Consider the following 26,998-nt stretch of genomic DNA (forward strand, 5'->3'; position numbering starts at 1 on the left):
CAACCTGCATATTTTTGCTATATTTTTTGTTATAATATAAAAACAGATTTTTTAACATTTAACTATTAAAACATTTATTATTGAAAAAGAATGAAGATTCAAATTATATTGTTATTAATGTTTGTTATTTTAGTCAACAGTTTTATTAAAGGTTACAATTTTGACAGTCATCTTAAAACATGTCCTCCTGATTGCATTGCCCATCCCAAACACAAAGACTAGTACATGGAAGAGACAATTGTTAGGGGTTCATATCCAGATTCTTCCCTCTGCCATCCACACGGAAGTGGATCAGGTATATCAGGATACACATTCCACCACTGAGACCACTCATAACCAGCTTGGAAAATAACTCTCTTGCTGTGCTGTAAAAGTGTAGCCTCACTTGGTGACACATTTTCTAGAGAGCAATTAAGTTTGGACAACATAATTCTTCCACACTGGTTAACAGAATCAGTTTTAATGTTCTTATTGTATAATCTAATTACAAATTGCTGAAGCTGACTGAAACTGTTATTTTAAATACCTGGTGTGCAATGAGAGAGTTCAATAAATGTTTCGGTGACAGTCTGAAAATGTTGCCACGTTTCTAAACCTGTTTTCTTGCCACGACCTGCAAATGCAGATACAGTGTTGCTACCTGTAAGGGCATGGGAAAATAAAATACCATCACAAAAGCTTTTGCCACGTTTATTAGCATACTTGTAGATAGGCAGTAGCCTTTGATGTTTCCCAATACCAAAATCAATCCACCAATTTGAAAGATTTAAGCTGCTAAATGCATAAAGAGCAATAACTGCTACATCGAATCAACAGTACATATAGTTATAGACTTCTCATCAATTTCACTAGCATTATTTTGCAAGTATTAGTATTCTGGTATCAGCTTCTTCTTGATAAGATGGTCTGAGCTCATATATATTCTGATTTTAGGCACTATTCACCACATTATCATCCTTTGTCAGTACTACAATTTTACCCTCTGGTATCTCAACACTCAAAAAGTTAGAAACCAAGAATTGGAACAAATCATTTTTGTATTTTCATTTTGTAGAAAGGTTGTCCAGTTTTTTGGTATCATTGTTGAACCTTTTCCACAATAGCGTGGGACAAAGCCTTGCCTATTCATTTCTTCCTTTTTCAGAGACTCCTCTATATAATGGTCAAATACTATGTCTACTAATTTCGATTTGTTAAATATGTTCATTACATAAGGCTGGAATATATATGTGCTGTAGTCTTGAAATTTGCGTAAATTGTCGGGTTTTAAGAAATTGATTATTGCCAATCCATCCATAATAGCACAACTTGCAGTGTCTGGTATGTTATTCATGTTACCTACAACATATTTAAGCTTTTCCAAACAAGAGATGGTGTCAGACTTTGTCCCTTTTCTTAGCAATCCTCCTTCAGAAAGTGATGGGTGAGAATCAAGATTCTCATGGGCAAAAAATTCCTTTAAATCTCCTTCTCTATCTTGGTAAGCAATATACAGTCTAGTGAAAAGTGAACAGTCACTTTTTAAGATGGATACTTTGCGGTTCACTGATTTTGAGACTACCTTATGAAATAAACAGAGCTTGTTTCTAGGAATAGGTTCAAAAATAGTTTTTTTTTGCAGGGTACCAGGCATTCTTGAACATATGTTCCGTATTGAGTTCTACCTACGTCGTCAGCAACACACACAGATTTATTTGCATTGTCACTCATGATTAAGTTGGATGCAATATTCATAAGATTTTCTCCTATACCACAGGCATAAGAATTTCTATTATCGTGTGAAAACACTTGTGTAATTTCCTTAACATCATTAACAAATCAAATGTTGCAAGCGACGTCTTCATGATGAACACAGTTATTTTTGTTTTCACTGAGTCCCATTTCTTCATGGAATTGTCCCAGTAAGTTGGCAATTACAGGTCCAGACACCATCCATTTCATCACTGCACTAGGATTATCAAGAATACCAACTGCCCCGCCGTCTGATTTTATATCCTTGTTACACTGTTCATGCATCTGATCATGAGATTATGATCTGATCCTACATTGGCCAGACAGACAGGATCCGGAATGGCATTTTGTACAGATACTGAATATATTTTCTCCTATATCGTTTTTGTGTATGAGAAGAATGGCTCTGCCTTTTGGTTGAGCTATAAGTTCAGGTATGAACGCAAGAATCTTTTCTTTTAATTGTGTGCTGTGTACATATTTGTCTGCATTTTCTAAACCTAATTCTGTCATACGATGAGCCACAAGTGATTTGATGTTAGATAAAGTAAATGCAGGCGATAATTAAGAATTTTGAAGTGTATCTTCGAGATAGTTTAAAATTTCACCTAATGCAATGCCATAGATTGTCAATTTGTTGTCTTTGATTTTTTCTTTATGTATTTGCCAAAGCTGGTTATAAAAACTAACAAGACACTTTTGTGATACTTCGTTTCGGTCGCAACCATATCACCACCACTTGATTTGGCGAGTACTTTTGAGTCACTTAATGCAACTGCAGCATCTCAAACTCGATTAATCAATTCAAGTGTACACACATTTATAAGCTCTGCCCCTGACTCTTTGTCACAGAAGAAACACGAATCTTTCAACTCACCAACTATAAATGAAGCATGCGTACACCTTGAAGTACTCTCCTGAAAACTGTCTTGAATTAGTATAGGTGTTTTTGATAACCTTGCAAGTTTGAGTTTGTCAAATTTGCTTATACACATTTTGTGGAATTTTCCACTGTAGTCATTTAAGAGTTGTTCAACTAAATTATTTTTTTAAACAGTTTTGTCTTGATGATTGTTGTAAGTCCTTTTATTTCGTCAAAAGCTAGCAGAACGTCAAGCAAATTTTTGTACCCAATTCCTTTATCACAACGTTTACTATTAGCTGGACACACTAAAACTTTTGGTAAATCTTGACACAATACACACAAATCCCAATCAATCCCAGTTCCAACATTTTGTGTACTAGATATAAACTCTTCTTTAATATTTACAAATTCACATCTTCTTTTGGTTGACATTTCTACTCATTGACAGCGGATTGTTAGTTGACAAGGGCAGTGCAACATACTTTTTTATTTACATCATAAGGTATTTACTTACTGGATCCATTATAAATTTCTCATACATCATCAGGGGTCAACTAAAATGCAGATTCTGTTCCACTTTTGCATTCCCGACTTGAAAAACGTATGAAATGAAGTGATAGATGCCTAATATTAGATTCATAATTTATAAACAAATAAAAGAGGCAGCAATTTTCTTTTATGGCGTTATATGGGCAAAGTAGCCATACTATTTGTGTGGTCTATTTCATCACTCATTTTTTACCTTATGATTAAGCCCTGTACAAAGTGTCATGTTGGTATCCCATTTTGCACGATTCTAATGCTAATCTACCTCTCTAATGGGCCCACTGTGGCCCCCTCCAAAGTGCAGGCGGATTCTGGCCCCCAGGTGTTGACAGCACCAACCACCGAATGGCCACCAGGCGCAAAGACTGCCTTCACAGGCACATAGCCTCTCTCACATGGGCTACACGTCCCTGGCAGCCACTATTACTGTTGCCCGTGCAGGTCCATCGCCGACTTCCCCCGCCTCCCAACGGGCTGCTGAGTACAGACAGACAACTGGCTAGGCCTGGAGGGGTCCACATCTCTAACAGTTGGGGGACCACTAGGCGCTAGGGCAGGCAGGATCCTTGCACCAGCAGTCTCTCAGCACCATGAGCTCAGCTTCAGACGACCGACTCCATTGCTGCCTAGGACTCCCCATCCACCATCGACTACGACCCCCTGCTTGCCTGGGCCAACGTGAACGTCGACGACACCATCAAAACCATGAGCACTATCTACTCTGGCTCTCCGTCAGACCCATGCCCGCACCACATCTTCAACAAAGCAAGCGCCACTATCGCACCCCACCTCTGCAAAGTCATCAACATCTCCTTCTAGACCGCGACCTTCCCAGAGAGCTGGAAGCACACCGAGATCAACGCCCTACTCAAGAAACCCAAGGCAGACCCGAGAGACCTCAAGAATTTCCGACCCATCTCCCTGCTCCCGGCTAAGGTCATCGAGAAGATCATCAACAGACAACTGACCCACTACCTCGAAGAGAACAACATCCTGGACCCATCCCAGTCAGGGTTCTGCACCAACCTCAGTACCGAAACTGCCCTCATTGCCGCCACCGATGACATCAGGGCCCTGCTTGACAACTGTGAAACCGCGGCCCTCATCCTCCTGAACCTCTCTGCTGCCTTCAACACTGTCTGCCACCGCACCCTACTTGCACGCCTCCACAATGCAGGGATCCAGGTCAAAGCTCTGGAATGGACCACCTCCTTCCTCTCTGGCAGAACTCACAGCGTCCACCTCCCCCCATTCTGATCCGAAGCCTCCGAGATCATCTGCAGCGTACCCCAAGTATAGTCCCTCAGCCTGACACTATTCCACATCTACATGGCCCCACTCACCCACGTTGCCCGGCTGCACGACCTCAACATCATCTCCTACGCCGACGACACCCAACTGATCCTCTCCCTCACCAAGGACCCCCTCACCACCAAATCCAACCTCCACGAAGGAATGAAGGACGTCGCCGAATGGATGAAGAACAGCAGACTGAAGATGAACTCGGATAAGATGGAGGTCCTCATCCTCGGCACCAACCCCTCAGCCTGGGACGACTCCTGGTGGCCGACCTCACTGGGAGCAGCCCCGACACCCACTGACCATGCTCGCAACCTGGGCATCATCCTCGACTCCACACTCTCCATGGCCAAGCAAGTCAACGCCATCTGCTCCTCCTGCTTCAACACCCTCCGCATGTACCGCAAGATCTACAGATGGATCCCCACAGAAACAAGAACAACAGTCACCCAGGCCCTCGTCAGTAGCAGACTTGACTACAGGAACGCCCTCTACGTGGGAGCCCCGGCCAAACTTCTCAAACGACTGCAATGTATACAAAACGCCTCTGCGCGCCTGATCCTTGACATACCCTGCTACAGCCACATCACTCCCCACCTGAGAGACCTACACTGGCTCCCCGTCAACAAAAGGACAACCTTCAAGCTCCTCACCGACGCACACAAGGCACTCCACAACACCGGTCCAGCCTACCTCAACAGATGACTCACCTTCTACTCCGCCAAGCCGACCTCGCCCTCGTCACCGTCCCTCGCATCCGAAGAGGGACCAACGGCGGCAGATCCTTCTCCCACCTCGCTACCAAGACCTGGAACACCCATCCCTTGCTCCTACGACAGACCCAAGACCTGCTGACCTTCAGGAGGCTACTCAAGACCTGGCTGTTCAAGCAGTAGCAGCACACCCTCCCCTCAGCGCCTTGAGACCCTCACGTTTGAGTAGCACGTTTTACAAGTGTACTGATTGATTGATTGGGACATGCCCCTGTTATTTTCATTAGGATTCTTTCATACGCATTCCTAATGACATTGTTAGACCAATGCAGGATTTTCATATTTGCCTAAAGAATGTGTTCTCTTCTTTTTCCTCTCCTCTGTCATCTAATGCTGAGAGGACCGGGACATTACTAGAAGTAGAAAATACTTTGTCCGTTTTTTCTCAGCGTATGGTGTCCTTTTTTCTGGAAAGTAGACCTACAAAGTATGTATTGCTCATTTGATGGGTATCTTACAAAAGGACATTGTTACTGGACTTCCTGTTTACATGCTTACAGGGAGAACAGAAGCAGCGCATGTCATTTTTCAGCCTTATGCCCCTGCAAAGATTTGTGTAAAGTAGACCATGGGTTAAATGTCATGCACCCTGTAAGCATTACACTGTGGATATTAACTTGTGAACGAAAACGTAGCTTTCTCAAGGAACTTGTATATCTAGGTTGTAGTGATTCAGGAACCTTTATCCCGTTTAAGATACTGCCTTTGAATGAAAAAAACTGTAAGTCCTGCTGTGCAAACTATGCTCTGATGCCTTGCCTGCTGTCGGAAGCTAGCTCTGTATATACTATATCAAAATGAGTTGTAGCATGCAAAGAGTCCAGGGGTTCCCTAGAGGCTTAACAGAGACTAAAGTAGATAATACTAATGCTCTCTTTTGTGGTAGTGTGGTCAAGCAGTTAGGCTTATCAGAGGGTAGTGCAAAGCATTTGTTGTACACACACAGACAATAGAAGAAGCACACACTCAATGGCTTAACTCCAGACCAATGATTTTTGTATACCAAAAATACCCTTTCTTCATTTATTTTTAGAACCACAAGATTCAAGTTGCAAGTAAGTACTTCAATAGATTCGTATTTCACATATGTATCAATAGTACTTAGTTTGAAATCAATAAGTTATACAGTTTTTGAAATATTGGCAATTATCTGTTTTAAAAGTTGACACTGCAATTTTCAGAAACAGTTCCTGGGGGGGAGAAAAGTTAGAATGCTTTACAGGTAAATACTTGACTTGCAGTTCCAGTCTCCGGGGTTATGAAGTGCACCGCTGGGGGTTCGAGTTAACCCCAAACACCCATCACCAGCAACACGAGGCCGGCCAGGTGCAGTGGTCAAAAGTGAAGCTCATGCAGCTATGCCTTCACCTGTGGTATAGTGCACCCTGCCTTAGGGTTGCAAGGCCTGCCAGAGGGGTGGCTTACCTATGCCACAGGCAGTGGTTTGTGGGCATGGCACCCTGAGAGGGGTGCCATGTCGACTTTGTCTTTTTCTCCCAATCTGAACACACAAACTGTAGGGTCAGTGTGTATGGGCTTGGTGAGGGGTCCCCCAGGGTGGCATAATTCATGCTGCAGCCCTTGGGGACCTTCCCTGGCCAGAGGGCCCTTGGTACCAGGGGTACCTTTTACAAGGGACTTAACTGTGTGCTATGGGTGTGCCTGGTTGGCAGGATCCCAGCACACTTTCAGTCAAAGTTGGCGTCAACATTAGGCAAAAAGTGGGGGGGGGGTAACCATGCCAACAGTGGCACTTTCCTACACCCGCCAACTCTGGTCAACCCAGGGGTATTGATGAAGGGAAGATGACTGTACTTAATGCATCATGTCTTGGCTCTACCATTTTTTTTTATTGGAGTCAAATCTATATTAACGTCTCCAGTTTTTTCCCTTGTTTTTTTCTGATTTTATGTAGGAATGACAGAGGTTGCCTATACTTCTTCTATTACACCTTCCATCTTTTATTGCAGGTTCTTTTATTACTATGTGATTCTTGTTGTTGAGCTGCCTTCACACCTTGATGTAACTCTGCTGAGACTTCCTCTTCTTATTCCTAACTCGCCCTCCCCTGCAGCTCTGCTGTGGCTCTTAGATAACAGACGTGAAGGATAGACGGAGAGGAAACCATTTGGGGAAATGCCTCCTACGACTTTTATTTCATGCATTTATGTGCCCATTTTCTCAAATTTTTCAGTGAAAGTAAGTCCAATGAAATTATTTCAGTGCTAGTTCTATTCGTTGAAAGACCCAGAGGCAAAATGTAATACCTCCTAGATTCAAGCATGTCAAAGACTGAAGTAACTAAGGCACATTTTAAGATCTCACAAAGAGCCCTTGCCCACAATGTTGTGAAATTGTACCTAGACACCTGAAGAGATGCCACAGTTAGAGATTGACGAGTTACTCTATCTTGAATAAAAGAATCACAGATGGAAAACATCAAGCTTTACAAATAACATTTATTTTGTAAGTGCTTCTGATCTGTGGTTTTTGAGTTTAAAACTTAGATACATGTTCATCTTGCTCTTAAGTGAGGTTTTGTCTTTTCACCCTTTATTGGGCATCTTTGGTGTTTTCAGAAGTATGATGTATACTGTCCTAGCAAAACTAAAATAGCTAATCCCTCATTTTACATTGCTGGCTTTCAAAACCAGATGATCACCTTCGTCACATGGTAATTTGGGGGTCTGTGTGGTCTTCAAAGCTGTCAACCTGCAAAACGAGTTAGTCTAATACACAAGTCCTGTCTTCAAGATTCAGTTTGGACTGCCGTTTTGGATATTCCGAAAGACACTAGTCTGGAATCAGTTTTGGGTTACAAAATGAGGTTGAAAACACTGCTGTTTCATAATCTTCTTTTAAGACATCTCTATTGAACTCAAACATATTTAAGACCCGACAAACGGGTGTCATTCAGCTAATACTTTGAAGGTTGTTTAAATGCATTAGGCTCAGTTTTCATGGCTAGGTCTGTTGGACGTTTTTATGTGTTTACGCGCTGGTGTATGTTTTAACCCCTTAACTACTGCCCCCAAGTGCAGAGCCCTTTTTTACACATCAGGTGTCTGGATCAGTATCAAATGTGCGTCCTTTATTTCCAACATCCTAGGGAATCTAAAGATACCCAGTGTTTGTGGATTCCCTTGGAGGGGACCAAGAAAAGAGGAAAAATATAGTAACCCCTTGAGGTTTTTTGAGAAGAATAGGAAAAAAGTGCTCAGGGTAAAGGTTTCTGTGTTTTTCCCCTAAAAATAGCATCAACAAATGGTTTACTTTGTTAAAGTCCCCATCTACCTAGCTTTCAGGAACATGCAGAGCTGAATCAAAAAAATATTTTTTTATCACAGCGTTGGCATTTTTCAAAGAAGTAACCAGTTTTTCCTATTTCTTGTGCTCCAAACCTACTTCCAGTTTGCGGTGGAAACCAGTGTCGAACATCTTTTGGTGTGGCTATGCTCGCCCTAAATGGGCAGAGTATGCCCAGACGTGGATCCCTTGCTCGCTGTGCCACTTGATTGAAGATAGCCTGGCTGATGTGGGGTGATACCCTAAAACCGGTCCAGGACATTTGTTTCCAGTCCAGGGAAGTCCTGGCCTGGCAGTTAGGCTGGACTGTTCCCATGGAGAGCAGGGTCAAGACTGATGTGCACATGGCTGGGTCCAAACGGTGGTGGGATGGTGAGCAAATGAATGATGGATTCAACCCAGATCTGTGACTGGGCATGAGTGTTTGAAAAGTTTCAGCACCCTGTCCATCATCTTGTTGTGTTGCAAAGTTCTGGATTCATCAAGGGGTCATATGTGTAGCTCCATCAAGGTTTTCCCAAATGAAATATAACTTGAAATAAAGAAATATTTAAAAGAAGTAGGAAAAAATGGCCATTTGGGCCGTTTTCGTCTGTAATTTTTTGTCATGTGTCCGATTTACAAAAGCATTGTCCTTCTGGTTCTGAGGATACATAGAGTTTGTAGGTTTTCCAAGAACCCAAGATGCTCAGAGCCAACAAACTAGCTGCAGCGTACAGTGGTTTTTCATTGTGTGCTGACAGTACAGTTTACTTTTCCTCATGCTCACTTGGTCCTGTCAGGGGATTTGAACATACACTTATTGCAAACTGACACCCAATTAAGCCAAAATTCCTTAATGAGTCCTACTTCAAAAATCCCACCAGTATTTACAACCCTCCCTAGAGTTGACCAATTTGGGAAAGCATGTGCCATGGCTCTAGTGCACATAGGTCTTTTTTCGCTTAATGGATGCCTCCTGCAAGATCAACCGGCAGCCTTCATCAGGATATCTAACAAATCCAGTTACATTCTGGTCTATATATTTTTTAATGCAGAGCTGTTTCCCATGGTCACTCATTATATTATAACAGCCACAGTGGAGAGTGATCACTTTCCCCGGCACGTGGAGCTACTGCCTTGTCTGCCTAGAGCCCCCCAAGCAAATGGCCTGTCCATGAAATTGAGTGCTTATAACATGAAGTGCCTCGTTTGGAACGGAATCGGGGTGGAGTCTATTATCACTTTACATCAACCCTCATTGCCCAACAGAGTTCCATACTCTCCGTTTCAGTCTTGGGGAAAATTGACATCTGTACTCATAGCGAAGTTTTCAGCAAACATCATCCAAAGCCGCTACAAAAAAAGGAAAGGGGCAGCCTGGTATTTAACATCGCTCTCTCTGGAAAAAAACAGAGAGATCAGAAAGTCTGGAAATCAGAGCTGATACTCAGCCAAACCACAAGGAAGCAAATTTCAGGTTAATTTATAGGAAGGCCATCTGGACAGAAAAGCAAGCATATTTGGCATGCGTATGGTTAAAACTCTTTCAGTCAACTAAAATGAAAAATAGCCCTTTTGGGCTGAAATCAACTCACTCTAAAATAGTAGAGTTTATCACCACATTGTAGGTATTTCTGAAACAGATTGGATAGATCACATCACAGCAGTCTATTCAGGGCATCCGGCAAAAAAATACAACATCGATAGCCAACCTAAATGTCAGCAGCTTTCCCGTAGCAGTTCCCGCACCAACATCCACAGAAGGCGTATGGCTGAAAGAATCACAAGTACAACTGACCCTCAAGAAATTGAGTTCCGATGGGGTTCCTGGTCTGAATGACCTTCCCAATGCCCTGTTTAAACACAACCAACACCTTTGGACCGCTTACTTTACTCCCCTATTTAATCAGGCAGTGTCCACCAACTCCATTCTGACATTTTAGAGTCAGCATCTTTTTTTCAAATCTGGCACACTGTCTGACCCTGTAAACTATAGATTAATTGCCCTTATTGATGTTGAGGCTAAGATCTTAGCTTCCAATTTATTTGTAGACCTGGAAGTCTGGGCAACAGCTGAAAATATCATTCCAAAAACGCAGACAAGCTTCAGGCCGGGAATTAATACAATGATCAATCTATTTGCAGTTTCTCTTCTTGACCAAAAAGCCATAACCAAATGTTCTAATCTTCATGCCTGCTTTGTTGATCTGAAAGCTGCATTTGACAGGGTCCCGAGACATCACTTATTGGCAAAGATGGCCAGTTAGGGAGTTCCACCTAAGTTATTGGAGGTTGTGATTAATCTTTACTCAGATACCTGGGTACAGGTTTAAATTGGCAATGGCGACAGAACCACCCATAAGATCGCAATGCATATTCCCCCTAACGAGGGGTCTGTTCTTGCACCAATATTATTTAACATCTACATGGCGGACTTAGACACATGTTTGTTGGAAGTTGTAAGCAATCTACCTTAGCTAGCAGGGGAATCAGTGCGATGCCTACAATATGCAGATGACATTGTGCTATTAAGCCAGACACCTATCGGCCTCCACTGTTTAATTTCCAGGTGGGCCAAATGCCTTGAAACACTGGGCCTGGAACTTAATTATAATAAAACAAAAGTAATCCGCCTTTCAGCCAAATCGCATGTTCATCATGACAAATATAGATGGTATGTGGCCGGAAATCACTTGGAGATGGTTAAAACTTATAAATACCTGGGAGTTGTCCTGGATGCAAGTCTAATATATAAGGAACATTTACTCCAAAGGAGAGCCCTGGCCCAGAAATTACGATTTGCATTCAGTTTATTACAAAATAAGCTTGGAAGCACATCTCTGGAATATCTACTCGAGGTTATCAGGCCCAAATGTCCTCCCTCCCTCACCTATGGATCTGGATTATTGAAAGGGTGGGATGCATCCATCCTAAACCAGCTTCAATCAGTTTTGTTTAAACACATCTTCTGCCTTCCTCCGTTCATCTCGCAAGCAGAGGCGAGATTGGAGTTCGACCTCTTTCATCCAGCCCCGGTTAGTGCTGGCAGCAATTTTTAAACTGGCTGGAAGCTTAGATCGGCATCAACAGATTCATTGGCCGCTCAGTGCTGGTTGGAAGTGGAGTCTCGGTCCCAGCCCCAGCAAGAAAAAATAAAAATCATGGCCAACTGTAATCCAGCAAGCATTGTCCAACTTAAATATGGCCAGTGCATGGGACTAAAAAATCGATTTTATCATGTTTAAAATAATTACCATTAAGGCCTCTAAAGTTTACTCTTGGACATTAGACAAAGCCAAGTTGGCCCGAAAGAGGCATGGATGGAAAGTTCTCTAGTCCTACACCTCCTGGAGCCCACAACCATATCTTGTTAACCACATCTCCGCTCCCATCCAACATTCCCTTCTTCTATTTTGTGTGGGTGCGTTTTCATCAAACGACCAAGTTCCACACTGGAAGCAAACCTGGCCAGGCCCCTATTGCCCCCTATGCCTTTTGAACTATTTTCGCTACAGCTGCTATTTTTGTAAATTGTTAACTTATGTCTAACCTCTAATCATATGTTTTATAGGGCAGCCTAGTGACTATCGATAGATGCATGACAACATAGGTTCAATTGCAAGCTAGAAAGTGGCTCCTAATTCAAACACTATAAGCCCAGGCTCCATATGGCTTTTAGAGCCCGCCATTTGTCACTATGTGAGCTAGCGTGTACAGGCCTGGTGCTCTACCTTGCGCTTTAGTGTGCAGCTATAGCGGACACTTTCACAAAATGTGTGTGTGTATATAATCATTAACTTTACGTTTGATAATGCACTTTGGAATTGTTTCTGGCTTGTGTTGTCTCAACTGATTTTAATAAGCAATTTCTAATTGGTGCATCGGTAAACAGAGCCGAAGTGTGAATCTTGTCCTTTCATTTTCTTGCACTTTTGAGTATTCATTGTCATAATGATTTTCAGACTTTGGTTTTGTTTGTTAGACCCAGTGCTTTTATTTGATAACATGTGACTTTTGATTAGCGTGGTGTCTAATTGCAATAAATTACTCATTGTGTATTGTGGATAGACCAATTCAGATGATGAAATATGTAAAGTGGAAAATGGTTATCAAGGAAACCTTTATATTTCTGAAATGGGCACAAGATATGAAGTTTAGTATTAGTGTTTATTTGTACATCTCAGAATTCTTGGGTACCTGTACTAGCGTATGATTTAGAGGGTATTTTCCAAAATGTCTTCTCTCTTATACACTGGCTTACATTTGGAAGGCACAAAAGCAGCAAAATCCAATTGGTAATAACACATGTACAACTATTCTGTGCTCCCACGTCTTCCAATAAAAATTGTACTTCACTTGTGTGTGAAGGCTGAGTTGTCAGCGACAAAAACTGGGCCAAAACACAACATGGATGCATCACATTTTTCTGCTGAAAATTGACCCTTTTTTCGAATGTGGGTAGCTGTGGATTTTGGACCAGAGTTCAGCTGGCACCTTGGGAGACCTAGCAAACTTGAACATTTATACACATAGGAGAAACCAAGGTAGGGTGATTTGCATGGTTCTCACTAGGGTTTTGATTACATAGAATGTCTTGCAAACCTCAAACTTTGACCAAGAACACATTTTCCTTGCACTTCGGTCATGGAAAGTTCTGGAATCTGCAGGTAGCCGCAAATTGCCTTCTACTCAGCATTCCCCCATGTTCCCTGACAAAAAAAAGAAATGGTGCCTCACTTTTGTGGGTAGGCCTACTGCCCGCGGCTGAAAACCGCCCAAAATGTAACATGGATACATCCCATTTTCCCACTCATAACAGACTTTTTTTTTCTTCTGCAAAGTGGGTAGCTGTGGATTTTGGACTCCAGCTCAGCCTGACTCTAGGGAAACCTAGCAGACGTGTGCATTTTTAAAAGCTAGACACCTGAAGAAATACAGGTTGGGGTGTCCTTACGCAGCTGTCACCGTTTTTTCTGTTTGTTTTTTTTTTTAACCAGAATCCCCTTCAAACCTTAAAGTTTGACTAAAAACACTTTTTCCTCACATTTCTGTGATTGAAAGTTCGAGAATATGTATGGAGCTACAAGTTTGCTTAGACCCAGCATTCCCCTAAGAAGAAATGGTACCTCACTTGTGAGGGTAGGCCTCTAGTGTCTTGGACAGGGAACGGCCCAGCACGCAACATGGACACTTTACATTTTCCTACTCTAATCTGACCCTTTTTTTTTGTAAAGTGGGTAGCTGCAGATTTTTGGCCCTAGCTCAGCCAGCACTTAGGGAAATCTAGCAATCTTTTTAAAACTAGACACCTGGGAGAATCCAGGGTTCCTTGACATGCATTGCTCTTAGTAGATATTTTTACCCAGAAGCACATGCAAATGTCAGATTTTGGTAAGAAACGCACATTTTCCTCACATTTCTTTAACAGTAAGTTCTGAAAACTGTGGAAAGCCATACATTTCCTACAACTCATAGTTCCCACATGTCTCCTGATAAGAATGATACCCCACTTGTGTGGGTGGACCAAGAGACCACAAACCCAAAAAGGCGCTTTGTTGAGAGATAAGCAATAGGGGTCATTGCAGTATTTGGGGCTGTGCTGTGGTGCCAGCTAGGCAAACCTACAAACCACAGACATTTTTTAAAAGTAGACAACCAGGGGATTTCAGGGTGGTGTGCCTTGTGTGGATCCCACACATTTTTCCTACCCACAATACCTTGCAAACCTCAAACTTTGTCTGAAATCACCCATTTTCTTTTCCCTTTGTGAAGGAAACTTCTGGAATATGCAGGAACCCACAAAATTCCTACCACTCAGCCTTACTCCACTTGTCCTGATAAAAATGCTGCCCCACTTCTGTGACTGGGCCTAGTATGTCCTACAGGAACAGATCAAACCAGGGTCAATGAAAGTCCCACAGTAGAACTCCCTCTGACCTTGGTTTGATCCGTTCATGTTGCAGGCACTCAATCAAATCAAAAACGTGTCTCTGCTCATGACCAATGTGAAGCACGTTGCTACCCAAACCGCACGAGTAGACCAGTAGGCTGTACATTTAGTTTGTGGACTATTTCCCATTTTCAGCATTAGGCCCAGAATTTTTGTCAGCTCCCCAAGTGAAGTTAGAGTTCATAGATGTGCTCTAGTGTGAGGCTCCAGAGTGCCTCCATGCTCCCTCAGAAACTGTTCAGCATAAAACGTTTGTTTGCTGCACGATTTCCTCAAGGAAGTTTGCATCCCAAAAAAGATGAAAGTAGTGAATAGGCAAAAAATTGCTGTGTTGACCTTACATCTTACATCTCCGGTGAATAGGGGAATTGCTGGCTGAACTAAATTAAAATTCTGCCAAGTGAGCATTCTGTGCTCATCACTCTATCTGCCTGCACTCTACACTGCCACTAGCTCTTCGCTGCACAGTTAGTGCTTTCAAAGGGACATCACAAATCATTGGAAGATGAGTTGTCATCAGAAGGAACTGTGACTGAAAAGGCACTCCCAGATCCTGCTCCGTGACCTTCTCCCTCTAATGCTGTCTCAGTATCAGACCCTGCCTCAAAGCTTTCCTCCGTTTTTCATGTTGGATCCCCAGAAGCAGCAATCCAGCAAGATGCCATCTCAGTTTTCTAACTAAAACCTTTTGACCTAGGTTGAATACAGAGGTACTTGTAGACATGAGTGTTGAGGGGGGGGAGTATGCTATAAAGTGTAAGAATGTAATGCTGTGAGATTGTAATACAGTGTCATCACAAGAACAACAGTCTCAAACTCACACTTATCTGACACAAAGAACTTCTCCAAACATCCAGCACTGAGAAAAACTTCTCCAAATATCCAACACTGTCAAAAACCACTCCAACAAAACTAAGAGAAAAAGATGAGAAAAATATGAGTTCATGTTGCAACACACAGAATAATAAAAAAGCACATTATGCTACATTTGTCCCTGATGCCTGGAGAAATTTATTTGCAAGACATGCTCCTTGTGAAAGGACAGAATGTGGATGACTCACAGTGAAGTTAGTCATTTTCACTATGTGCCCCTCTGCTTCCACCCGCCACAGCCCACATCAAGCACTAGTCATTTCTTGTGTCATTCACATTTTACTTTCCAACAGCACATATCATTATGAAAATGGGTGATCACACTTCAGCCATTTATCAGTAATTGTGCTGTTCATATAGTAAGTCTACCCAAGGAGACCTAACCCACTTCAGCCGCTGCTAAGTTATTCAGCCATACACATTATGCTTCTGCCCCGCCCAACCCCCATAATATAGGGGAATGAATCAGCCCACTCTCCTTGGCCTCCTAAAATACTGTGGCCATACTAAGAATGAATGACATAATAACTGATCACTGGCTGAAGTGGGCTCACCACTACCTCGTGATCTAAGCTTTGCTGGATGTAGATAAAATGTGAATGCCATACTAATCAGTGAAAGGACTGCCCAATCAGTCCTCTATGGAAGGGAAACCAGCCAAATGTAATATATTGACCCTTGCAGGGATCCACCTGTGAGTGGCGAGAGACCAGAAACATTAACTGAGTACATAAAAAATGGCAGCCAAATTCCCCTTTCTTGGGCGGGGGGGGGGGTGAATCGGGTTCCACCTTGGGGGGCCGATATGGCACCACCCATCCCCCCCTCCCCAGAAAAAGGAAAACAAATAAATATAGAAGTAAAGGTTGACTGCGGCTGGGGTGCTGACCCCACTACAAAGAGTAGGATGGGACATCCCTGGTGTCTAGTAGATTCCCTGCTTGTGGCTTGCAGTGCAGTCACGATCCATGAGCAGGGAACTACTTCACAAAGGTGTCACTGGAAGGTGGTATCTCTCCCGTTCCCAACAATGCCTTTACACCTTTTGCGCTGCCTGGGAAAGGTGGAAAAGCATTGGGCAGCACAAAACTTAAATCCAAAATGGCGGATGAATTCTCCCTTCCCTGGGGAAGGGGGTGGTGGGGGTTGGTGGTGTTTGTGCCCCCCTTGAGGCCGGTAGGTTAACCATCTCCCCCACTTTTAAAATGTTCTTTCTGGTGTCTAGTGGTCCCCTTTCCAGCGATGCCTCTCTCAGATTTTAAAAGGCAGGCGCGAGGTTCAAAAACCCACCGGACACGCAGGGAGATTTCTTACCTGCTTCTTTGCACTGTAAGGTGGGATTTATGCTGTCTGTGTGCCCCACTTACTGACAGACGTAGGCTCATGCGGAAGCTCCCACTAAAGTCATCATGCGGGGAAGCCCCTGGTCAGAGAACCAGAGCTTCCCTCAAGGCCCTCCAGGAGTACGACCTCATTTAAGGGGTTAACGAATGTAACTGAAGGAGTGATGTGAGTAACAAGGTGCGAAGGGTCTAATAATTGTGATTAAAAGATTGATCTGAACAACTTGAAATCAAAATGAAATATGAGAAATATATGATTTGGAGAGTGATTATTGTTAAACTTAAAGAATTTAAACTGTCTACATAAACAGTGTCCCGGTGGGTAAAGGGAGGTAATTTTGAGAACACGGTTGCACTTAGCCACAAGTAGAGAATTTCCCGACCTTCTGACATTTGCGAAAGTGGTTCGAGCTGGTATGTGGTTCGAGCTCTTTAAAAGAAAGCGTTAAACTGTTAAGACACGCTTATTCACTGATTAGTCAAAAGTTAGACCAAATCGCTTCTAAAATTTGTGAACAATATATTTTGAATATTAGACACTAAACTCTCCTTTTTATTATTTTTTTCATAACAGAAAGAATCCGGCCAACCGGCTGAATGCAAGCAACAGTGATACTAAATTAGTGTGATTTTATAATTCATTTTAGTAAACATTTGGATCCCTGCCCAGAAGTTGTTCAAGAAGTTCATCCTCACTAGCAGGCTCTTGATGACGTGGCTCATAATTAAAGTACACCATGTTCATTTTAAGTTTGATCTTTTCTGGGAGACCTTGAATTGTACAGCGCTAATTTAAATAAATGGATATTCTGGTTTTCAATAAAGCACACTCTCCTTTCAAGTAAAACGTGTTTACTGTGTTAAACGAATGAATTTTCTGTTGTTTCTGAAATAATACTTTCATAATGGAAGCGTTGTTTGTCAATGGTGGCTTGCTTTTATTTGTGCTTAGTTGTTTTCTCTTTATTTATATAATAATGTTAATACATGTATATTATAACTTGGAGCATAGCTCTGAGCAACTGTGGCAGGAATGCATTTTTCTACAAAGTATACAGTGTAATGCAAAATAGACCTCAAACCCGTAATAGGGGGAGTATGGCGATGCAGCAAATCGGGTGTCAGGTAGTTTAGAACTGCTGCCACTTTATTTAAAATCCTGGAGGTGGCTTAGCAATATGCGTGCTTCATAGTTTGTCTTTATAGATTTTCTAGGCAGAGACTTGATTTGTTGTTGCTAGTGGGGAGTCCACCTCAGATTAATGGATTCACATAGATAAAGAGATTGAGAGAGCTGTAGGGCTTCAAATGTGAAATGAGCAATTTTAAGGGCGATGCAAGTTTCGAGATTGAGCCAATAGGGTGAGATATAGACAACTGATTTGATGGACTGAATGATTTCCCTAGACGAGGCAAGCTGCAGAGAGTGAAATGAACCTCAAGTACACTAAATGTATTTTGTAGGCTATGACTAGTACATGTGCCACTAATCTGAGTTGTTTGCCAGAGACAAGTGGCGTGTTCCTCCATAGCAGATGTAATTGATAAGGGGCAGTCTTGATTACTAAGCATTGTGGGCTTTCTGTGTCAAGTGAGTGCCTGCATGAATCTCACTTTCAGCTCCGTGATTATGAATGGGTGAAATGACGACTGGTGAGGATTTAGCTTTCTATAGGATGTGCACTTCAACATATCTGCACAGTCGAGAAGTTTCAACCAGCGGTTTTAGGGTTGACAATCCTAGAGAGTTTGGTGTCATTTGCATACTGAAGTCATGGCACCGTGATCCAAGGTTCTTAAAAAAACACAGCTATGATCTAGCCTTGCGATGTAACGTCAACCTTTACAAAGCGGGAGCTTCTAAAGCAGAAAGGAGAAAATTTGAAAATGCTACAATTGATTCCAACATGCTAATTTAGGTTTCAAAAACGAACACATGCCCTACTGTGAAGGCTGCCAAAAGATCAATAGGTACTAGGATACATGCTTTGCTCTCCTCAAGAATGTGAATTACGGCATGTAATATTTTCTTTGTTATTAATCACAGTGTCAAAGAAAAATGAAGGGTCCTTGCAGATGGGAGGTATAATGGGACCAGGTTTTAGTTGCGAGATAGCAAGAGGCCTTGGTTTAAAGAAGCAGTCAGTCTCGAAAATGAGTTCCCAAAATTGTATTTTCTGCTCTAGAGAAAGGCATTATAGGAGAGAGGTTATGGCATAAAGAGACAAGATTAATTTATTGGAATGTGGAAAGGGTTTATTTCAAGCTGCACACAAAGTGGCACCTTTAAGTGGAGATTGTTTTTTTTTTTTTTTTTTTTTTTTGGTCTTCATTATTATTTAGGAGTTTGACAATAAAGTAATAATGCTGAAGGTAGTCTTTGATAAATGAGTAAGCTGTTATTTTTTGAGTGCGTGTAAGAAACTGGATTGTTATTTGGGGTGAGTGGCTGGCCACCTCAAACAATCTCAGATCTTGTTAGGGCGAACCCTTAAAGTCACAAAAATTACATTGAGCTCATTCCCCAGGTAGCCATGGCACAGAACAGACAGGCCTAACTTAAGGCAATGTATGAAGTATTTATGCACTACCAAATAGTAATAAAGTAAAGACACCAAGCAATAAAATTCGTAAACCAGTTATAAAAATAAGAGAAAAAATGTAATCCAATCAAAAAGGGAGAATGAAGTATATGAATTTTTCAAGATTTAAGTGACCAAAAAAGAGCAAAGCGCCTTTTGTAGTCAATGGTTCTCAAATAGTCCTAAATACTGAATAGTCCTGCCCACATGTGGGGGAACCCAGAGCACTTTTTTAGTGATATATATATATATATCCATCACCTGGTGGTCGCCAATAGGTAGTTATAGTTAGGACCATGTTTCCATAGAAAAAGAATCATTTGAAATGCGTATACCTTTGGTACTGTTGTACACAGTAAGTTTCAAGGTGATCCGTCGAACGGGAGCCGAGGAAAAAAGGGAGGGGGTCAAACAAACATGCTTTTCCCATATTAATCCCCATAGGAGTTTTGAACACAACTACAGGCCGAGCCACTGGATGGAATTACACCATATTTGACAGAAAGGTAGCTTTCAGTACACAGATTACGCTTTTTAAAATTTGGTGTGCATCTGTTCAGTAGTTGTTGAGAAATTTAAGGAAATCCAACTCTGTGACAACAACGACTATGTGAATACTAAGCTTGTGCAGAGATCTGCGGAGCTTTGATTGGCTGCCAGCACTTCATCCAGGAAGTGTTGGCAGCCATCTTGGGACTCGGTTTAAGATGAGTCCTAGAAAAAAAGATAAAAAAGAAACGGGGCCAGCATAGGGACACCCTGACCCCTTAGCTCTGGTGCTGAGGTCTCAGAAGGATCCCGCCAGGGTTAGAAAGCACTTCAACACAAATTTGCAGATTCTTTTTTTTTTTTAATTCATAGCGTGGGCTCCAGAGCTTGTTTGACAAAAGCCCCCTGTAGGCTAGGTCCCGGGGGCATGTAAAAATAAAGGAGGGAGGCACAAAGGGCCCCCATCCTAGAGCATTTTTATGCCCCAGGGACTACTACCTCTCCAGGGGCTTGTTAATGTTATAATTTGGAAGGGCCCGCTAGGCCTTCCTGTGCTCCAGGTATCGACGCTTCCCAGGGGTTTCATTTACATTGTATGCTGGGGGCGCAATGTCCCCCCCCCCATCGCTTCCCAGGGGACCGCCTCCTCCCTGGGGCTTCATTTACATTTTATGCAGGAGGGAAATGCAACCCACTGCACCTTGGGGGCTGCCACCTCTCCAGAGCTAAAGAAATTATGCAGCAGGTCCGCGTAAACCTCCCTCCCCTCCCTCCCCCCGCAGCCCTGGGAACTGCCACCTCGCCGGGACTAAAGACACTATGAATGTGGCCCCCTGCAGCCCTCAGGCCTTCCACCTCCCTGTGGCTATAGACATTATATATGTGGGAGGCTGCCAACCCTGCCCCCGCGGCCCCACAGTCCTGGCGACTGCCACCTCCCAGGGTGAAAGAAATTACGTGTGCGGGAGACCGCACAGCCCTGGGGACCGCCACCTCCCCAGGGCTGAATTTAAATAATGAAGGGGGTCCCGCGCTGAGCCCCGGTGGTAGGGGCCACCATCCACCTGGGGCTATTTAACATTGAAGGGGGGCTGCATAGCCCTCGTGAAGAGCCATAGATGGCCATGGGGACCGCCACCCGGGCTAGTTGTTTGCTCTAACTTAGCAGTAGCTGACAGTTCCCGCCAAGTCAAAGCAAGCACTCTGCTCGCTGCAAGTGACAGCAGACATGCGGGTAGGGAAACGGAGGAAACAATTGCCCTCAGACAGAGAGCTGTTTCTTTAGCAGCTCCCTGTCTGTGACAGGAATGCCAGCTCCCACAGGAGGAGGGAAATCGGCTAGGACCTCAGTGGTTTTAAGCCTCCCCCTGTGGTTCCATTGCACACCGGGTGCCATAGAGGGCACCCAGGAGAGACTGCCATGTCTCGGGGGCCGAAAGCTATACCTATACTTGCGGCCTAAAATAAATATAACTCGCGCACTTGCCATGCACTGCTAATTACCCCAGATGTTACAGAACTCATGGCAACTTTTATTATGTCAATAAAAATATAAATGAAAAATTAGAAGTGAAATTATTAAATAAAAAAATTGTGCATGGCGGGGGTGCGACTTATAGTTACCTCAGAGCGCGAGTTATAGTTACCTCAGGCCGCAAGTTATAATTACTTGAAATAACTCCTGATCTTTAACTGCTGAATTTCTCTAGTTTTGTGTAAGTGAATTCAGAACCTAACTATAACGTCCCTGTGACTTTTGTTTTTTTAAGTGACTTTCTAAGGTGTTTCTTAATTCTATTTCCTATCTATAACGCCCCTCTAACCTTTGTTTTTTTCAGTGACAGTAAGGAAATGGCTCCCTGTTGCAGTTACCCCCCACTTTTTGCCTGATACTGATGCTGACTTGACTGAGAAGTGTGCTGGGCCCCTGCTAACCAGGCCCCAGCACCAGTGTTCTTTCACCTAAAATGTACCATTGTTTCCACAATTGGCACACCCCTGGCACACAGATAAGTCCCTTGTAAAAGGTACCAGTGGTACCAAGGGCCCTGTGACCAGGGAAGGTCCCTAAGTGCTGCAGCATATGTTGTGCCACCCTAAGGGACCCCTCAACTAACACATGCACACTGCCATTGCAGATTGTGTGTGTTGGTGGGGAGAAAAAGGCAAAGTCGACATGGCATCCCCCTCAGGATGCCATGCACACAAAATGCTGCCTGTGGCATAGGTAAGTCACCCCTCTAGCAGGCCTTACAGCCCTAAGGCAGGGTGCACTATACCACAGGTGAGGGCATAGCTGCATGAGCAATATGCCCCTACAGTGTCTAAGTCTATTCTTAGACATTGTAAGTACAGTTGTGGCCATATTAAGTATATGGTCTGGGAGTTTGTCAAAAATAAACTCCACAGCTCCATAATGGCTACACTGAATACTGGGAAGTTTGGTATCAAACTTCTCAGAATAATAAACCCACACTGATGCCAGTGTTAGATTTATTTAAAAATGCACACAGAGGGCATCTTAGAGATGCCCCCTGTATTTTACCCAATTGTTCAGTGCAGGACTGACTGGTCTGTGCCAGCCTGCTGCTGAGATACGAGTTTCTGACCCCATGTGGTGAGGGCCTTTGTGCTCTCTGAGGACAGAAACAAAAGCCTGCTCTGGGTGGAGGTGCTTCACACCTCCCCCCTGCAGGAACTGTAACACCTAGCAGTGAGCCTCAAAGGCTCAGGCTCTGTGTTCCAATGCCCCAGGGCACTCCAGCTAGTGGAGATGCCCGCCCCCTGGACACAGCCCCCACTTTTGGCGGCAAGTCCAGGGGAGATAATGAGAAAAACAAGGAGGAGTCACCCACCAGTCAGGACAGCCCTTAAGGTGTCCTGAGCTGAGGTGACCCCTTCCTTTAGAAATCCTCCATCTTGATTTTGGAGGATTCCCCCAATAGGAATAGGGATGTGCCCCCCTCCCCTCAGGGAGGAGGCACAAAGAGGGTGTAGCCACCCTCAAGGACAGTAGCCATTGGCTACTGCCCTCCCAGACCTAAACACACCCCTAAATTCAGTATTTAAGGGCTCCCCAGAACCTAGGAAACTAGATTCCTGCAACCTGAAGACGAAGAAGGACTGCTGACCTGAAAGCCCTGCAGAGAAGACGGAGACACCAACTGCTTTGGCCCCAGCCCTACCGGCCTGTCTCCCCACTTCAAGAAAAACTGCAACAGCGACGCGTTCCCCAGGGTCCAGCGACCTCTGAAGCCTCAGAGGACTACCCTGCATCTAAAAGGACCAAGAACTCCAGAGGATAGCGGCTCTGCTCCAAAGAAGATACAACTTTGCAACAAAGAAACCACTTTTAAAGGACTGCACGTTTCCCGCCGGAAGCGTGAGACTTTCCACTCTGCACCCGACGCCCCCGGCTCGACCTGCGGAGAAACAACACTACAAGGAGGACTCCCCGGCGACTGCGACCCTTTGAGTAGCCAGAGTTGACCCTCCTGATCCCCCCCAGCGACGCCTGCAGAGGGAATCCAGAAGCTCCCCCTGACCGCGACTGCCTGCTTCCAAGAACCCGACGCCTGGTAAAGACACTGCACCCGCAGCCCCCAGGACCTGAAGGATCCGACCTCCAATGCAGAAGCGACCCCCAGGTGGCCTTCTCCCTTGCCCAGGTGGTGGCTACCCCGAGGAGCCCCCCCCCTTGCCTGCCAGCTTCGCTGAAGAGACCCCTGGGTCTCCCATTGAAACCTATTGCAAACCCGACGCCTGTTTGCACTCTGCACCCGGCCTCCCCCGTGCCGCTGAGGGTGTACTTTTTGTGCTGACTTGTGGACCCCCCGGTGCCCTAAAAAAAAAACCTGGTCTGCCCTCCGAAGTCACGGGTACCTACCTGCTGGCAGACTGGAACCGGGGCATCCCCTTCTCCATTGAAGCCTATGCGTTTTGGCCACCACTTTGAACTCTGCACCTGACCGGCCCTGAGCTGCTGGTGTGGTAACTTTGGGGTTGCTCTGAACCCCCAACGGTGGGTTACCTTGGACCCAATTTTGAACCCTGTAGGTGGTTTACTTACCTGCAAAACTAACAAATACTTACCTCCCCCAGGAACTGTTGAAATTTGCACTGTCTAGTTTTAAAATAGCTTATTGCCATTTTTGCCAAAACTATACATGCTATTTTGCTGATTCAAAGTTCCTATGATACCTAAGTGAAGTACCTTTCATTTGAAGTATTGATTGTAAATCTTGACCCTGTGGTTCTTAAAATAAACTAAGAAAATATATTTTTCTATATAAAAACCTATTGGCCTGGAATTATCTTTGAGTGTGTGTTCCTCATTTATTGCCTGTGTGTGTACAACAAATGCTTAACACTACCCCTGATAAGCCTACTGCTCGACCACACTACCACAAAATAGAGCATTAGAATTATCTCTTTTTGTCACTATCTTACCTCTAAGGGGAACCATTGGACTCTGTGCATGCTATTTCTTACTTTGAAATAGTACATACAGAGCCAACTTCCTACAGTTACTATATACTGAGCTAGGGCTCATTATTTCTCAGGGCTGACCCCCTCCTGATATATATAATATTCATGTAGTGCTTTACATTTGACATACATATACATATTATTATTATATTATATATATATGTAAAATAGTTTATTCGTAGGTAGTTATGTCATCAGTCAAAAATGACTATAGAGAATTTTTCACAAAAGAAAAAGGAAAGGGATTTGAAACATTATTAGCCAGTAGGCTGCAATTCAAAGCAATGGTAAAGAAAAAAATGGGCTCTGTGCCTTTAAGAACTCCACAGTACCTCCTGTATCCCATCATGCCCACAGGTGATAGTAAGGTCAGTTCATTTTTTCAGCATTTACTGTTAAGATCCTGGAGCACTAAGCTCTGTCTTTTTTGACAAATTAGTCAGAGAATTCTCTTTCAAACCTTCAAAATTTCTAACAGAATTTTTTTATATTTTTCTGTGAAGAATGTCTTCTCCCTTTGTGAAGTACCCTTCCTGTGGGAAGAAAAAGGCTCAGATTGACCCTAATGCATCTGTATTGTCTGCCTACCGGAATCCCTCTATCCTGAGACCTGTGTTCACTGCTAGAAGTTATCCAGGTGCACTCTCAAGGACAGAGAGAAGATCAGGCTTCATGGACTCCGAGTGGAACAGTTGGCTCATCAAGAGGCCTTGGGGAATGTCAGTCTTCCTCCAAAGATCCCTCTTCTTGTTCCAAGAACCCCTGCAGAGGAAGATCTTCTGAGAGACATCAATCAAAAAATGATATGTTCCTGGTCGACTCAAGAGGTATGACATGGAGAACTGAGAAGATCCCGGTATGCTCGCCATTGATATCAAAGACACAGTTGAAGGTGGGGTTGGCGCATCGATTTCAAAGCTCACTCAACATTTGACGTAAAGACTCGCAACCCTGGCAAAGTCACCGTTGATTGCTAAGAAGCCAGTTACATGGACCAACGTCTAGGTTGGTGGAGAAAATTCTGTTGACATCACATACACACCCATTGACGCCGAAAGACAAGCATTCAACATCTCATACTGTGGAAAGGCCACAGTCAATGTCGAGAGAGTGTCAGCCTTTACCAACAGACCTGGCTGAATCATGACCTCGCTCTCCATCTAGGGCCAGGTCAAAGTCTCCACTACACATTTCACTTCATTGGCAGAAAGTCTACAGCGAATACCTGTGCTTCATACTTCTTACTATTCACAGACATACTCCCCTTCAAGAGTCACACCAGGCACTCCATCTCCTAGAGGAACACCATCTCCTAGGTTCTTGCCAGGCATTCCATCTGTACCCCCTACAACTCCTTCACGGCCTTTAAGGAGTCAGCATCTACAACCTGCGACATATAAGTCTCGTCAGAGATCAAGAAGTCCCCAGCAGGTCTCATGGTTCTAGGTCTAGACATAGGAGACTATTCTCCTGTATTAACAGACATCCTTCAAGAGTGTCTCCAGTGGATGATTTCTTGACTTTTAGTGACGTTCTGATCAGAGGTGCAATCAAATTGAACACAGATATTCCATTTACTATAACCTCTTTGTCTGTTATCTTTGAGGCCTTACATCATAGAGGAGAATCAAGACAATTCCTTCCTCTGGGGACAGGTCTTTTGGAGCCTACAATGCAGTTATTTCTGACTCCAGCATCTTTAAAGTCTGCTCCACCTTGGCTCTTTAAAAGAATATAAGGCTACAAGCCAGGTCTCATTATTTCTCAGGGCTGACCCCCTCCCGATCCAGTGATAGCGGCTGCGACAAGAAAATCCCACACTGTGGCTTTGTCCTCTTCTGTACCACCAGATTAAGAAACTAAGCAGATGAACACCATTGGCAAAAAGATGTGTAGAACACCTAGATCATACATGAAAGTAGCATGTGCTTCTGCATTGTTAGGGAGGTTAGACAGGTCCCAATGGGATTCACTCAGCAGATTCACTGAGAAACTGAAGAAGGAGGACAGGCAAAATTTCCAGGAAATCTTGAATGGTATCTAATCACATTTTAAGTGCAGCAGCCGATGCATCGGATCCTGCTGCACATGGTTATTTTTATGACATCTGTGCAAGAAGGGCATCTTGGTTATGACTCATCAGCCTTAAACCAGTGGCACAACATTGTATCATGAATTTTCAATTTTCAGGAAATATGCTTTTTGGCACTCACGCTGACAAGGAGATGTCCAAATTGAAGAGCAAAACGGACACACTCAAAGCTGTTGGTCTGGAAAAGAAAAAAAGAGTATCCTAAGGAATACAGACCTTATGAAAGTCAATTTTTTCCTCTGTAAGTCCAAACCCCTCACTGCTCTCAATAACACCATCAGCAGCAAGCAAGGCAACACTACCATCCTCGCCAACCATTTAGTGGAAGAGGATCTCAACAACAGCCTGCATCCACAAGAAGGCCTCCTGCTAAGCAATGGGCTGTCACTTCCCCCATATGTTACCAGCTCTGGTGGGGGGGGAAGTACATCAAATCATCTACTAGAGTTGCAATCATTAACAAAAAATAAATGGGTCTTGAATATTGTTCAGAATGGATATGCTCTTCGATTTAGGCCCCCTCCTCTTTCTGTTCCACTGGCAAACACAGAAAGACCGGTTACAGAAAGAAGTCAACATTCTGTTACAAAAGCAGACTGTAGAGGACTTTCCACATCACCAAAAAGGACTGGAGGTTTATTCATATGAGAAAGAATGAACCGAAGCAAGAATTCAGACT

General features: G+C 43.6%; 1 protein-coding gene across 3 annotated transcripts in view; it reads left to right on the top strand.

Annotated features, from left to right (window-relative positions):
• The window catches only part of NAP1L4 (nucleosome assembly protein 1 like 4), a 597,513-nt gene extending 579,998 nt beyond the window's left edge, over positions 1–17,515 (top strand). For 2 of the 3 annotated variants that reach the window (XM_069223015.1, XM_069223016.1), the window contains one exon: positions 17,243–17,515. In XM_069223015.1, the coding sequence (XP_069079116.1) occupies positions 17,243–17,281 (39 nt within the window). In that variant the 3' untranslated portion in view covers positions 17,282–17,515. Of the gene's footprint in view, positions 1–6,247; positions 6,270–17,242 lie in introns of all 3 variants that reach the window. The other variant, XR_011201382.1, reaches the window with a different exon arrangement.
• The last annotated feature ends 9,483 nt before the right edge of the window (positions 17,516–26,998 follow it).

This window comes from Pleurodeles waltl, chromosome 3_1 (assembly GCF_031143425.1).
Source record: "Pleurodeles waltl isolate 20211129_DDA chromosome 3_1, aPleWal1.hap1.20221129, whole genome shotgun sequence".
Lineage (NCBI taxonomy): Eukaryota > Metazoa > Chordata > Amphibia > Caudata > Salamandridae > Pleurodeles > Pleurodeles waltl.